Below are 14956 nucleotides of genomic sequence, written 5' to 3' on the forward strand. Positions count from 1 at the left end.
CAGGCCTTTCAAATTGACCTGGAAGGATAGTGACCTCATCCCGCCAGTAGAGGATGCCTGGTTGCCCTTTAAAAGTGCTTTCCTCTCCATCTTAAATAAGCATGCCTCGTTCAAAAAATGTAGAACTAAGAACAGATATAGCCCTTGGTTCACCCCAGACTTGACTGCCCTTGACCAACACAAAAACATCCTGTGGCGTTCTGCATTCGCATCGAATAGCCCCCACGATATGCAACTTTTCAGGGAAGTCCGGAACCAATATACTCAGTCAATAGGTAAAGTTAAGGCTAGCTTTTTCAAAGAGAAATTTGCATCCTGTAGCACTAATTCCAAAAAGGACACTGTAAAGTCCATGGAGAATAAGCACCTCCTCCCAGCTGCCCACTGCACTGAGGATAGAAAACATTGTCACCACCGCTAAATCTACGATAATTGATCATTTCAATAAGCATTTTTCTACGGCTGGCCATGCTTTCCACCTGGCTACCCCTACCCCGGCCAACATCTCAGCACCCCCTGTAGCAACTTGCCCATGCCCCCCCCCCCCCCCCCCCCCCCGCTTCTCCTTCACCCAAATCCAGACATATTCAGATATTCTGAAAGAGCTGCAAAATCTGGACCCCTACAAATCAGCCGGGCTAGACAATCTTGACCGTCTCTTTCTAAAATGATCTGCCGAAATTGATGCAACCCCTATTACTAGCCTGTTCAATCTCTCTTTCGTATCGTCTGAGATCCCCAAAGATTTGAAAGCTGCCGCGGTCATCCCCCTCTTCAAAAGGGGAGACACTCTAGACCCAAACTGTTACAGACCAATATCCATCCTACCCTGCCTTTCTAAAATCTTCAAAAGTCAAATTAACAAACAGATCACCGACCATTTCGAATCCCACCGTACCTTCTCCGCTATGCAATCTGGTTTCCGTGCTGGTCATGGGTGCACCTCAGCCATGTTCAAGGTCCTAAATGATATCATAACCACCATTGATAAAAGACAGTACTGTGCACCCGTCTTCATCGACCTGGCCAAGGCTTTCGACTCGGTCAATCACCACACTCTTATCGGCAGACTCAATAGCCTTGGCTTCTCAAATGACTGCCTCACCTTGTTCACCAACTACTTCTCAGCTATAGTTCAGTGTTTCAAATCAGAGGGCCTGTTGTCCGGACCTCTGGCAGTCTCTATGGGGGTGCCACAGGGTTCAATTCTCGGCCGACTTTTTTATCTGTATATATCAATGATGTCGCTCTTGTTGCTGGTGATTCTCTGATCCGACACCATTCTGTGTACATCTGGCCATTCTTTGGACACTGTGCTAACAAACCTCCAAACGAGCTTCAATGCCATACAACACTCCTTCCGAGGCCTCCAACTGCTTTTAAATACAAAGTAAACTAAGTGCATGCTCTTCAACCGATTGCTTCCCGCACCATCCCACCCGTCTAGCATCACTTCTCTGGACGGTTCTGACTTAAAATATGTGGACAACTACAAATACCTAGATGTCTGGTTAGACTGTAAACTCTCCTTCCAGACTCACATTAAGCATCTCCAATCCAAAATTAAATCTAGAATCGGCTTCCTATTTCGCAACAAAGCCACTCATGTTGCCAAACGCACCCTCGTAAAACTGACTATCCTACCGATCCTTGACTTCAGCAATGTCATTACAAAATAGCTTCCAACACTCTACTCAGCAAACTGGATGTAGTCTATCACAGTGCCATCCGTTTTGTTACTAAAGCCCCATATACTACCCACCACTGTGACCTGTACGCTCTCGTTGGCTGGCCCTCACTACATGTTCGTCGCCAAACCCACTGGCTCCAGGTCATCTGAAAGTCTATGCTAGGTATTGCACCACCATAGCAACATCCACCCGTAGCACGTGCTCCAGCAGGTATATCTCACTGGTCATCCCCAAAGCCAAAACTTACTTTGGCCGCCTTTCCTTCCAGTTCTCTGCTGCCAATGACTGGAACGACTGGCAAAAATCACAGAAGCTGGAGTCTTATATCTCCCTCTAACGTTAAGTATCAGCTGTCAGAGCAGCTTACCGATCACTGTACCTGTACACAGCCAATCTGTAAACAGCACACAACAACTACCTCATCCCCATATTATTTCTTACCCTCTTGCTCTTTTGCACCCCGGTATCTCTACTTGCACATCATCATCTGCACATCTATCACTCCAGTGTTAATGCTAAATTGTAATTATTTTGCCTCTATGGCCTATTTAGTGCCTACCTCCCTACTCTTCTACATTTGCACACACTGTACATAGATTTTTTTATTGTGTTATTGGCTGTGAGTTTGTCTCTGTGTTGTTTGATTTTGTCGCACTGCTTTGCTTTATCTTGGCCAGCTTGCAGTTGTAAATGAGAACTTGTTCTCAACTGGCCTACCTGGTTAAATAAAGGTGTTCTCAACTGGCCTACCTGGTTAAATAAAGGTGTTCTCAACTGGCCTACCTGGTTAAATAAAGGTGTTCTCAACTGGCCTACCTGGTTAAATAAAGGTGTTCTCAACTGGCCTACCTGGTTAAATAAAGGTGAAATAAAAATAAAATACAGGAAAGGTCAGGCCTTCATCTGTTGGCCACTTGCAGCAGGTCAATATCGGCACCGTCTCCTCCTGTGTAGAATGGAGGCTTTGACTGCCTGGCTTGGTGACCGGTTCATACCGGTTGGTTTCGCACACCAACACCTCAAGCCCTGTTCAAAAGTCAGATTGGGCTTGAGGAACACAAACTAGAGGAAAAGAGACCGGAGATAGTATGTGAGGGAAGGAAGGAACATGTTAAACTGATGTCTGAGAGGAGACGGGAGAGGGGAGAGGAGGCGGGAGAGGAGGCAGGAGAGGAGGCGGGAGAGGGGGCGGGAGAGGAGGCGGGAGAGGGGGGCGGGAGAGGAGGCAGGAGAGGAGGCGGGAGAGGAGACGGGAGAGGAGGCGGGAGAGGGCAGAGGAGGCGGGAGACAGGAGAGGAGGCGGGAGACAGGAGAGGAGGCAGGAGACAGGAGAGGCAGGCAGGAGACAGGAGAGGAGGCGGGAGACAGGAGAGGAGGCAGGAGACAGGAGAGGCAGGCAGGACCTACAGGAAGTATTTATTTCAATGGTTGGTGTCCTCTGGTCTCTACAGTCCTGAGGGATCCGGTGTTGTCTTTCATCTCTAAAGTTCTGTCTGTTTAACCGTCGCAAGGCCTGTGCAGTGAATCTGTGTTCTGCAACATTACACACCTAAAACTTCCACCTTTTACAGTAGGAGTAGTGGTTGACATGTAGTTATTAACCAGTGCAGTATGTGCACATGTGCCGGATGTTTGTTTGAAAACTATTAATCCACTTTAAAGTATATATTCTTTAATATGAACATCCTCGCTATTAACATCCTTAGATGAGTTGCCAAATAAGTATTAACATGTTTAATTCAAATAACTCCTAAAGCTCTTAGAATTATTTATATCTTCAATGAATGCAACATCATTTGCATATGACTTATCCATACATTTCCTTATGTGTTTTCCAGTTAGCCTCTAGCATGGTCTCTATAGTACAATGCCTGGAGCTGTGCATTCAGACAAGTATTTGCATATTATTTACATACAATTAGTTATATTCACTTAAAAACACTGTCTTCTGCAGACCTCATATTTCTCAGCTTTGTGAACTTCAGCCTTTCTACCAAACTGGTGGCTGGACCTGGGGCATGGGGCTGGAGCTGGGGCTGGGGGCTGGACCTGGGGCTTGGGGCTGGAGCTGGAGCTGGGGCTGGGGGCTGGACCTGGGGCTTGGGGCTGGAGCTGGGGATGTGGGCTGGAGCTGGGGACTGGAGCTGGGGATGGAGCTGGGGATGTGGGCTGGAGCTGGGGCCTGGAGCTGGGGCTGGTGGCTGGACCTGGGGCTTGGGGCTGGAGCTGGGGATGTGGGCTGGAGCTGGGGACTGGAGCTGGGGATGGAGCTGGGGATGTGGGCTGGAGCTGGGGGCTGGGGCTGGAGCTGGAGCTGGGGCTGGAGCTGGGGGCTGGAGCTGGGGGCCAACTGTGTTGCTGTGGCAGCCATTTGGTCACATTAGGAGTATGGATCCTTCTGTGTGATGGTCTGTCCATCCTGTCTGTCTGAATGATGCTGCTCAACTGGCCGGGCAGGCAGAAGGCTCTGTTGGGGAGACGACTCATCTCTCACACGCCACTGTAACTGTAAGGTTGTTGTTCAGAGCAGCCATTCAGACCAATTACAGAGAGTTACAAAGAGACTAGTGTCCACAGGCCATAGTGGGCTTCCTACACAGTGGGCCCCAAAACACTCAGGTAATGAGTTCCCCTGGACAGTACCGGTGATCACTACTATGACGAGTTCCCCTGGACAGTACCGGTGATCACTACTGTGACGAGTTCCCCTGGACAGTACCGGTGATCACAACTGTGACGAGTTCCCCTGGACAGTACCGGTGATCACTACTGTGACGAGTTCCCCTGGACAGTACCGGTGATCACTACTGTGACGAGTTCCCCTGGACAGTACCGGTGATCACTACTGTGACAGGTTCCCCTGGACAGTACCGTTGCACCTATTTGTTTTTCATATCAGGAAAAACTCACTTGCCTGAAGTCTCATCATCCCTATTTACTGAATTTGTTACAACTTCTACAATGGTGAGTGGAGGAGTCAAGCGCAGAGAGCAGGTAATTCAGTTTGTGGATATTTTATTCCATAGACTGTGGAGTCACGACATGCAAAACACCAGGGCGCATGAAACAACCCGTCCCAAAATACAACGGACTAAACTGTCCGTAAAACATACTCTTTACACTCATACACCAGATAACAGAAAACAAGCCCGCACAAATACCCAGTGGGCCTAGTGCCCTTAAATAGCCTCCAAACAAACAGTAATTCAAAACAGGTGTACCCAATTAAACCCAATAAACAGAAACAAACGGAAAGGGAATCGATGGCAGCTAATAGGCCGGCGACGCTGACCGCCGAGCGCCGCCCGAACAGGAAGAGGCACCATCTTCGGCGAGATTCGGGACAGAATTTGAAGGTCAATTTGATTCACACCACTCTGCAGGAAATGGGAAAATGAAAATGAGCAGGAATGTTTATCGAAACTGACTGAACTAAACGTTTTCTGCTGTGTCAGAAGGATTCTCAAGCCAGCTCCCCTGTGGCGTTGAAAATGGCTGAGTGGCGCTAGTAACAGCTGGTGAAGCCAGGTCGGGTGTTGGTGTGAGTCAGGTCCACAATCAAAGCTAAGTAAAGGAACGATGGCCCATGCAATATTCCCTCAAATGTTTCTCAGCACTCAGTACATTTCAGGTCTGCTGAGGGAAGACTTGAACGTTGTGAAAATTCTGTGCAACTTCCAGCGTGCTTTTACTGTGAACACTGAGGCTGTACCCGCTCTGTTAGTTTTAACAGTGACTGAGTAGGCTATTGTGGCAATTTGATCATAACTAAGGCCCACCAGAGTGGCCCACCAGAGTGGCCTACCATCAAAAACAATGGAGAAAATGCATCCCATAATATTTTTACATGGAAATAGCTGTTCTATCATTCAGCCTACAGTAGCAGCCAATGTGTGGTGTTCAATGTAGGCCTACATTCCTTGAGACTTTGGGGGGGGGGGGGGGGACATGCAGGGCTTGACATTAACCTGTTTATCCACTTGTCCTTCAGACAAGGTGACTGAAAATGGTATTTGATGAAATAAACCACTTTACAAAATAAAATGCATTACTATTCACATACCATTATTACAGATAATCAGACAAATTATGCTACCCTATTGGCTACTTAGCTTATTCAAACCTGTTTCGAAATACAACACTGCTACTTTAAGACAAAAAAAGTTCTTTACCTGACTCACTATTCAAAGATGTCTAGAAATGTACATGGTTTGTGCTCTTGTAGGAAGAAATCCCTCCCCTATTGCTGACTACAAATGATCTATAACTGTGCTGATAACTCACTAACTAGTAAAGGATATGAACAAAACTTGCACCCGTGGCTACATGCAGCTCTTACTTTGATCTCAAAACAAGCTCATCTACTCAGGACCACAGCTGTAAACACAGTCCAGTTCAAAGTAAATGGCACAGATCCATATATGGCAATGGTCTATTTGCATATAGGCCTACTGCAGCTCTGATTGGTTATGCCACATCAGTCTGTGTAGAGTACGGGCTGAGTCATGTGTGTTAATGCAATATAATCCTACTCCGATGCGTTCTGGAATATCTATTGCGTAGCTTGTTTTGTTTCGGTATGTTGCATTCAAAGTGGATAATATTGTGTGGATTCGATCACAATTACCACAGTAAAGGGAACATTGATAGTGTTAACTAACAGGGAAAACTCTAGAAAGAGTGAAGTTCAATATCATGCTTCTCTCTGTGGGCTGATAGAGTATTTGTTCTGCGTGACAGTCTCGGGGTGCGCGTGCAGCTTAGAGGGAACATTGTACACGCTTCCTCACACTACCACAGCTCTGTAGTAGTTGTCCCAGCTGCCTCTCCCACCCCCTGCCGAGTGTGATGTCCACAGTCTGTGGTTCTCGGCGTGAGGAGTGTCCAATCTCTGGGTCTCCCCTGACTCTGTAGCTGTGGCATGCCGACAACACCAAGTCACTGTGCAGGAGGGAACTGGGGAACCACAACTCGCACGTCCGCCACATAGCACGTCTGCCTCACGAATGCTAAATGACCATGTAACGACCATACTGATGCATCAGTTACCCTGCTTACTGACTCCCCTGTGGTGTCTCTTCACAGGCAGCTGGGACTCAAACTCTCTCGCTCTCTCTTGCGCTCTTTCACTTTCTCTGTCTCTTTCACACTCTCTCTTTCCTTTCTCCCCTCATCTCTCTCCCTCTACCTCCCTCTTTCAGAGTGGACAGGACACCTCCATGGGGGTCATACAGTAGTTCTGTGTGAGAGATGGAACATACCATAACGGAATAGACTGCTATTTGACCGTTGACCTTAAAACTATAGCGCCTAAAGAAACCGTTGATTAGCCAGGCGAGATGTCTGTCTTGACCTTCATACTGTATGTTTTTTAACAAACACAAAATAATATTGGACCTATATGTTGACATGTCAATGTGGTATTCACCTAGCTGTGGCAATGCCACAGAAAACGGTTGATTTTAAAGTTGGCCACAGCAAACTAACAGCAACATTTCCAGTGATAAGTCACTCTAGCATGATCAGCCATTCTGCACCATTAATGAGCCCCGGTCCGATGGCTTAGAGAAGCCTTTCCACAAGGTTCTTCTGAGGAACCATGAGGAACCTTGTGGTCTTCTGACTGCATCCTAATGCAAGTCTATGGATCTCCATCCAACACAGGACCAGTTTGTCTCACTGTGGATTAATAGCCAATTAGCCAACTGTTTGTTTGCATGTCCGATCTGGTTCTTCATGGTTCTACATTACATGGTTCTGCATTGTATTGGTTCTACATGGTTCTACACAGTGGTCATTTACGCCATGTATGTCTGTTTCATGAAGTGAAAATCTGGATGGTGCAGAAGTAGTTATTTTCGTTCATTCTGTGAAATCACTATCTGACCTGTGTGATGTCATACTGTCTGTCTAGTGTTTAACTTGGTGGCTGTAGGCCACCTTCAACCCTGACCAGATCTGACCTGAATCGATCCCATCTACCAGCTGAGCCATTGGCCTCCAGAATGTTTTCTCACTAGCCCTGCTGTGGCGGTAGAGGGGATTAACAGTGATTAAAAGTGAAAAATGAGTGCTGTGAGGTCTCCTTTCTCACCACAGATCTATCTCTCTATCGGCCACCCCCTCCTTTTCATCATCCCATCCACCTCTCCATCCATCCCTCCATTCCTTCCACTGCCTATCATGACAGCCTCTACTGAGATGGTGTTCAGGTGAGGTGATTACCGTTACATAACCATACTGCTGCTCCTGCCTGCAGCAATAGTGGTGTACAGCATGCCTGGGCCTCTGAGTTGATAGGGTGTACCAGACACGGTAGTGTTCCACTACCCAGGAAGCCCTGTTGCAACACTGATATGATATATGTTGCTTCCTGCCTGTGGTGCACACAGTGGCGTCAGGAGAGACGAGCAGTTTACAGCAGAATCATATTAATGCTGGGCAGTCTGGTCCCATCTGGACAGTACACATCCAGTTTGGGCTATCAGACTATTTAGACTGGAGGGGGAGTGAGTGTTTGAGGGTCTCTCACTCTGCAGATGGTTCAAACTGTCCCAAAATAGAGAGGAGTATAGAACATCTCTGGATGACGTGCTCCTCACTAAGTAAAAAGATCAAGTCACCTGTTATCGCTGCCTGGTTAGGGAGGAGAGAAGAGGAGCCATGCAGGCCCGTGTCCTGACGTTACCTTGTTTGGTGTAAGAAATTAATGTCACAGGGTCACTGAATCCCATGATTGGTCATTTTTGTGTCTGAAAACTTCTATATGGCCAAACCAAATAATGTCATCTCTCCCATCTGAGTCTAATAAACAAACGTGCCGTATCAATGACAGCTCACTCAATCATCGCCTGGGAGTCTGAACACTGACATTGATGAGATCTGACAGGAAATTCTGCTTGTCTCTTTCCCTGTATTCTCTACCAGGGGAGGGACAGTATGTCGTTTTTACTTATTCCCTGAGGAAAATGGTTTACAAGTCTGCATGATTATGTTGAGTCACTCCAGTTTTACTTTTGAAGTCGTTTGAGGACATTGCATTGTACTCTCAATGGACAGTTTATTAGGTACACCCCTAGTACTGGGTCGGACCCCCCCCCCCCCCCCCCCCCCTTGCCACCAGAACAGCCTGAAATCTTTGTGGCATGGAAATTGTTATCAAATGACCTAACGTGTGCCAAGAAAACATTCCCCACACCAGTACACCACCTCCACCAGCCTGTACCGTTGACACCAGGCAGGTTGGGTCCATGGTCTCTGACTGCCATCAGCTTGATTCATCGAACCAGGCAATATTTTTCCATGCCTCAATTGTCCAGTGCTGCTTCTTCTTGTTTTTAGTTGATAGGAGTGGAACCCGGTGTGGTCATCTGCTGCAATAGCCTAATGTGACAAGGACCGACGACTTGTGCGTTCTGAGATGCCGTTCTGCCCACCACTGTTGTACTGCGCCGTTATTTGTCTGTTTGTGGCCCGCCTGTTAGCTTGCACGATTCTTGCCATTCTCCTTCGACCTCTCATTCTGCGAGCTGTTTTCGCCTACAGGACTGCCGATGACTGGATGTTTTTTGTCTGCCGCACCATTCTCTGTAAACCCTAGACACTGTCGTGTGTGAAAAGCCCAGGAGGTCAGCTGTTTCTGAGGTACTATCATACAGAACCACGTTCAAAGTCACGTAGGTCACTTGTGTTGCCCATTCTTACGTTCAATCTAACTGAATGCCTCAATGTCTGACGTGACTCACAGCTGATTTATGCTTGATCCGGTAATGTTGTCCGGAGGCGCAGCATGGAGGATGTGATGCAATTGTGGAGCCTCTGGAGGCTTGCAGAGGCCAAATCGAGCCCTTTACTGCCATGCGCCTCCCAATTTTTGTAGCAATGCGGCGGGCTCTGTGTAGCTCCGCACTGACATGATTGGTTGACGGTAGGTGGGGGCAGGAGGTCCTGTATAAACACACACTCACTTTCTTGACAACTTCCTTCACAACAGCTCTGCGAAGCGCAAGAAGTATGAATGCCCTGACTTTTACAGAGGCCGTTTCACAGTGAATCCTGTACGAACACTGCAGACATCGGATTGACCATGCAGAGTCTTTCACTGTCTGTAGGAGCGAACCATTTTAGAGAATGGAGTGGTGTACCTAATAAACTGTCTGCTGAGTGTACATCTGAGCTGTTCTGAATGTCATCATTCATCTCCATGATGATGATGATGATGATGATCAATCGTAGTAAAGCCTAATACTATAACACTTTGTAACACTGCATATGGAGGTGTATCAAAAGGCAATTAGCCAGGGAAGAAAGGCATGGCCCAATCAGCTTAGCCAAAGCTCCACAATCCACCAGACACCCCTCACATTTATAATGGGTCATATTAATAAGCATAATTACATGGGGCTATTTAATACTCTGTGCTGCACTTGGCTCACTGAGTTACTGCCAAAATATTTAGCGGGCTGCAGTGTTATGCAAGAGGGGGGTTGGAGGGGGCAGGGGTAGGATGGGGGTGCAGCACAGGAATCCCCGGGGGTCTCAGCTTGGAGAGCTCAGTGTGTTCCGAGGTTCCAGTTCTGTTAGTTCTAAGTCTGTTCTGTCTGCTTAGCTGTGCTGAGGGCTCTTTAACTTAATGCTGTGTGCTTTGCTCTGCTGCTCTAGTCGGACTAGAAAGCTGTAGCACGTTCCACCCAAGGGGAAGTACAACCATTTGCATTCATTAATTTACCTCTTGAAGAGGTGTTTTGAACACTGGTGTACCTGCCTGCTGGCAGGATGAGCTAATTGGGTAGGATTGGTGACATGGTTCAGTTCACTAAGGAATGACCACGTAACAGACAGACGTCATAATCTCTCAGTAAAACAGTCCTGTAAAACTGATCCCCAGTCATTGTTTGAGGCATTACTGTTTAAAGGGGAATTTATATGGCTTTCACTAAGGACTGATGAGATGCAGTAGATTATGACTCAAATAGCAGGTTTTCAACTGACAGTGATTTTCATCCACAGTTTAGAGTGGATTTACAGGGAGTAGAGCCTTCAGGAAGTATTCATACCTCTTGACTTATTCCACATGTTGTGTTACAATCTGAATTCAAAATTGATTAAAACATTTTTTTTCTCTCACCCATATGCACACACTACCCAATAATGACCAAGTGGAAACATGTTTTTTTAGAAAAGTTTGTTCATTTATTAAAAATGAAATGCAGAAATATCTCATTTCCGTAAGCATTCACAGCCCAACTTTGTAGAAGCACCTTTGGCAGCAATTCCAGCTGTGAGTCTTTTTGGGTAAGTCTCTAAGGGTGATTCTAGCTGTGAGTCTTTTTGGGTAAGTCTCTCAGAGTGATTCCAGCCGTGAGTCTGTTTGGGTAAGTCTCTAAGGGTGATTCCAGCTGTGACTCTTTTTGGGTAAGTCTCTAAGGGTGATTCCAGCTCTGAGTCTTTTTGGGTAAGTCTCTAAGGGTGATTCCAGCTATGAGTCTGTTTGGGTAAGTCTCTAAGGGTGATTCCAGCTGTGCGTCTTTTTGGGTAAGTCTCTAAGGGTGATTCCAGCTGTGAGTCTTTTTGGGTAAGTCTCTAAGAGCTTTTCACCTCTGGATTGTACAACATTTGCCCATGATTATTTTCAAAATTCTTCAAGCTCTGTTAAATTGGTTGTTGTTGTTGATCATTGCTAGACAACCATTTTAAGGTATTGCCATAGATTTGTAAGTAGAGTTGCAAAGAGTCTGAAACTTTCCAGTAAATGTACGTCATTTTTAAGCCCGGAAATGTTGCTTAAATAATTAAAAAAGGGTAGTTCATAACAGTGAACCTTTTTTGTGGGATACACAAGGCAATTCTAGGTCTTGTGGCGTATTTTGGTTAAACTATCCCCAGTTCAATGGAATTGCAACCCTCTGCATGCACAGTGCATTCTTCCATCACATGTACAGCTGATCTCTCAAGATCTTTCACACTAATGAGATGCTATTGAGCCCACACTACTACACTGTCTGAGCCAAGGACTACATGCTTTCTGGTAAGTTTTGATTACAATACTGGGTGGGGTGAATATATTTTATGACGTAATTTCTTGTTAACTAGTAAATAGTAGCCTGCAGCAAAGTGTGTTTTAAATCATTTCTAACTTAGCAATTTCTGCTAGTTAATTTTTTGCTACCATGTGGGTTTTAGCTTGCTTGAGCCTGCTAACTGAGGAGTGTTAATTCACCTGTTTCATACATGTTTCATTTTAAAACATTTAGATTAAACAACTCCTTTGTAAGATAACTGCTTAACTATTTATCTGTACATGGAATTGTATTAGGGTTTTTTTTAAAACATTTTTTCTTCTAATCTTTACAGGAAAATGCCACGGACACTATCTGATCTGTGGAGACGTTTCACTGCAGCTAATGTAGAAGGAAAAGCTGTGTACATATGCAAATACTGTGCCAAATCATATGTGAAGAATGCAACAAAGCTGCAGAATCATCTGGCCAAGTGCATAAAGTTCCCTCCTCGCTCACAACAAGCAACCTCTGACAAAAGTCCCTCTACTTCTATTTGAGGTGAAAATGATGAATCAGACATCTTATCGATAGCAACAGCTCATGGTCCAGCCCTCCAACCAGACAGCCCCCCAACCAGACATGCTTGATCTACTCATTTGCTGGATGCAGAGTTCAACAGAGTTCAACAGCTCATGGTCCTCCTGGAATCAGATGTTTTTTTGACTCCGTGGAGGAAAGTAGTCAGAAATGCTAATGAATGTCTTGCTAGAGCTGTGTATGCAACTGGTTCACCTCTGATGCTCATAGGCAATGCGTAATGGAAGAGATTTCTGAATGTTCTTCGCCCAGCATACACCCCTCCAACCAGACATGCTTAATCTACTAATTTGCTGGATGTAGAGTTCAACAGAGCTCAAGTGAAGGTCAAGCAAATCATAGAGAAAGCAGACTGTATTGCAATCATCTCTGATGGGTGGTTGAATGTTCGTGGGCTAGGAATAATTAACTACATCATCTCCACCCCTCAACCAGTATTCTACAAGAGCACAGACACAAGGGACAACAAACACACCGGTCTCTACATTGTAGATGAGCTGAAGGCAGTCATCAATGACCTTGAACTACGGAAGGTATTTGCACTGGTGACAGACAATGCTTTGACAGTCTCCTGGAGGGAAAGGAGTCTCTCCAAGAAATGGCCATATCACAGTCTGCCGATATGGCCAGCCCCATCAAGAGGATCCTCCTGGATGACGTATTTTGGGAGAGAGTGGTAAGCAGCCTGAAACTCCTGAAACCTATAGCAGTAGCCACTGCACGGATTGAGGGAGACAATGCCAACCTGTCTGATGTTCAGTCTCTGCTTGCAGATGTAAGAGAAGAAATCCATACTGCCCTGCCCACTTCATTGTTGCTCCAAGCAGAGGAAACTGCAGTTCTGAAATACATGAAAAAGCGTGAAGCCTTCTTCCTAAAGCCCATACACACTGCAGCGTACATGTTGGACCTCAAGTATGCTGGCTAGAGCATCCTGTCTGGTGCAGAGGTCAACAAGTCCTATGGTGTTATCACTACCGTGTCTCGCCACCTTGGCCTGGATGAGGGCAAGGTTCTTGGCAGTCTGGCGAAGTACACTTCCAAGCAAGGGCTTTGGGATGGAGATGCAATAAGGCAGTCGTGCCAACATATCTCATCCGACACCTGGTTGAAGGGACTTTGTGGACCTGAGGCTCTTTCCCCTGTTGCCTCCATCATCATCCTCCAAATCCCACCCTCAGCAGCCACCTCAGAGCGCTTCTGGTCCTTGTTTGGGAACACACACACCAAAGTACGCAACAGGCTGACCAATACAAGGGTTGAAAATTTTTTGGCCATCTGGGCAAATTTGAGGCTTTTTGAGCCTGACAACGAGCCATCCTCAACAAGGTTGGAAAGTGACAGTGAAGATGAGGCCTCAGAATCTGATGTTCAAGAGGTGGACATTCAGGAGGTCCAGGGAGAAGATATGGAAGCCTGAGAGGAAGACAACCAAAGCTTTAGTTTCTAGACTATCATTTTACAGATGTATGTTGAAAACGTTTTTTGGGAGATGTGATGGATCATTGGGGATCATTGAATATTCCCTTTTTGTTCAGTGAAATCATCCCATGTGAAGAGTCAACTCATTTAATTAAAGTTCAATTCATAACTAAATAGTTGTTTTATTTCTATTGGAAGGATTTAATCATTTGCAATTATGTCTACTTATGATTAAATATTTGTTTCTGTCTCCATATGATATGGTAAATATATCCAATGCAAAAAACATCTACATTTAAATTGTGTTAATATTAATTTGCATATATTCCCGTTAATTCCCACTGAAAGTTTCCACCTTTGAATATTCCCCAAAATGTGCAACCCTAGATTTAAGTCAAAACTGTAACTCAGCCACTTAGGAGCATTCACTTGGTAAGCAACTAGTGTAGATTTGGCCTTGTGTTTTAGGTTATTGTCCTGCTGAAAGGTGAATTAATCTCCCAGTGTCTGGTGAAAAGCAGGCTGAACCAGTTTATCCTCTAGGATTTTGCCTGTGCTTAGCTCCATTCCATTTATTTATTTATTCTGAAAATTCCCCAGTCCTTAACCATTACAACCATACCCATAACATGATTTAGCCACCACTATGCTGGGAAATATGGAGAGTGGTACTCAGTAATGTGTTGTATTGGATTTGCCCTAAACATAACACTTGTTATGGCGCCGACAGAGATGGTCGCCTCGCTTCAGGTCCAATTATTTGTTTTTTTTAATGTATTATTTCATGTATTATTTCTTACATTGTTAGCCCAGGAAATCTCAAGTGTTATTACATATAGCCGGGAAGAACTATTGGATATAAAAGTGATGACAACTTACCAACATTACGACCAGGGATATTGTCTTTCGACAATGAGGTCGCCGTAGGAGAGGCAGACGGAGCGGCCTACTGGTCAGAATGTCCAATCTCTAGATAACAAGGTGGACGAAATTAGGGCACAAGTTGCCTTGCAGAGAGACATCAGAGATTGTAACATTCTCTGTTTCACAGAAAAAATGGCTCACTTGGGATATGTTGTCAGAGTCGGTACAGCCATACGGTTTCTTCATGCATCGCGCCGACAGATACAAACATCTCTCTGGTAAGATGAAGGGCAGGGGTGTATGCCTTATGGTGCAATCACAATAACATACAGGAACTTAAGTCCTTTTGTTCAGCTGACCTAGAAATTCTTACAATCAAAT

The 14956-nt window shown here is 45.5% G+C and overlaps 1 protein-coding gene across 5 annotated transcripts in view; it reads left to right on the forward strand.

The window, feature by feature from the left end:
- LOC110501860 (NEDD8-conjugating enzyme UBE2F) overlaps positions 1 to 14956 on the forward strand; it is an 88371-nt gene that overhangs the window by 63790 nt on the left and 9625 nt on the right. For 4 of the 5 annotated variants that reach the window (XM_036959290.1, XM_036959291.1, XM_036959289.1 and 1 more), the window contains one exon: positions 7791 to 7903. The exons of the other annotated variant lie outside the window; for it this stretch is intronic. In XM_036959290.1, coding sequence (XP_036815185.1) covers positions 7791 to 7903 — 113 coding nt within the window. The remainder of the gene's footprint in view (positions 1 to 7790; positions 7904 to 14956) is intronic. 5 annotated transcript variants of the gene reach the window in all.

Source organism: Oncorhynchus mykiss, chromosome 22 (genome assembly GCF_013265735.2).
Source record: "Oncorhynchus mykiss isolate Arlee chromosome 22, USDA_OmykA_1.1, whole genome shotgun sequence".
Lineage (NCBI taxonomy): Eukaryota > Metazoa > Chordata > Actinopteri > Salmoniformes > Salmonidae > Oncorhynchus > Oncorhynchus mykiss.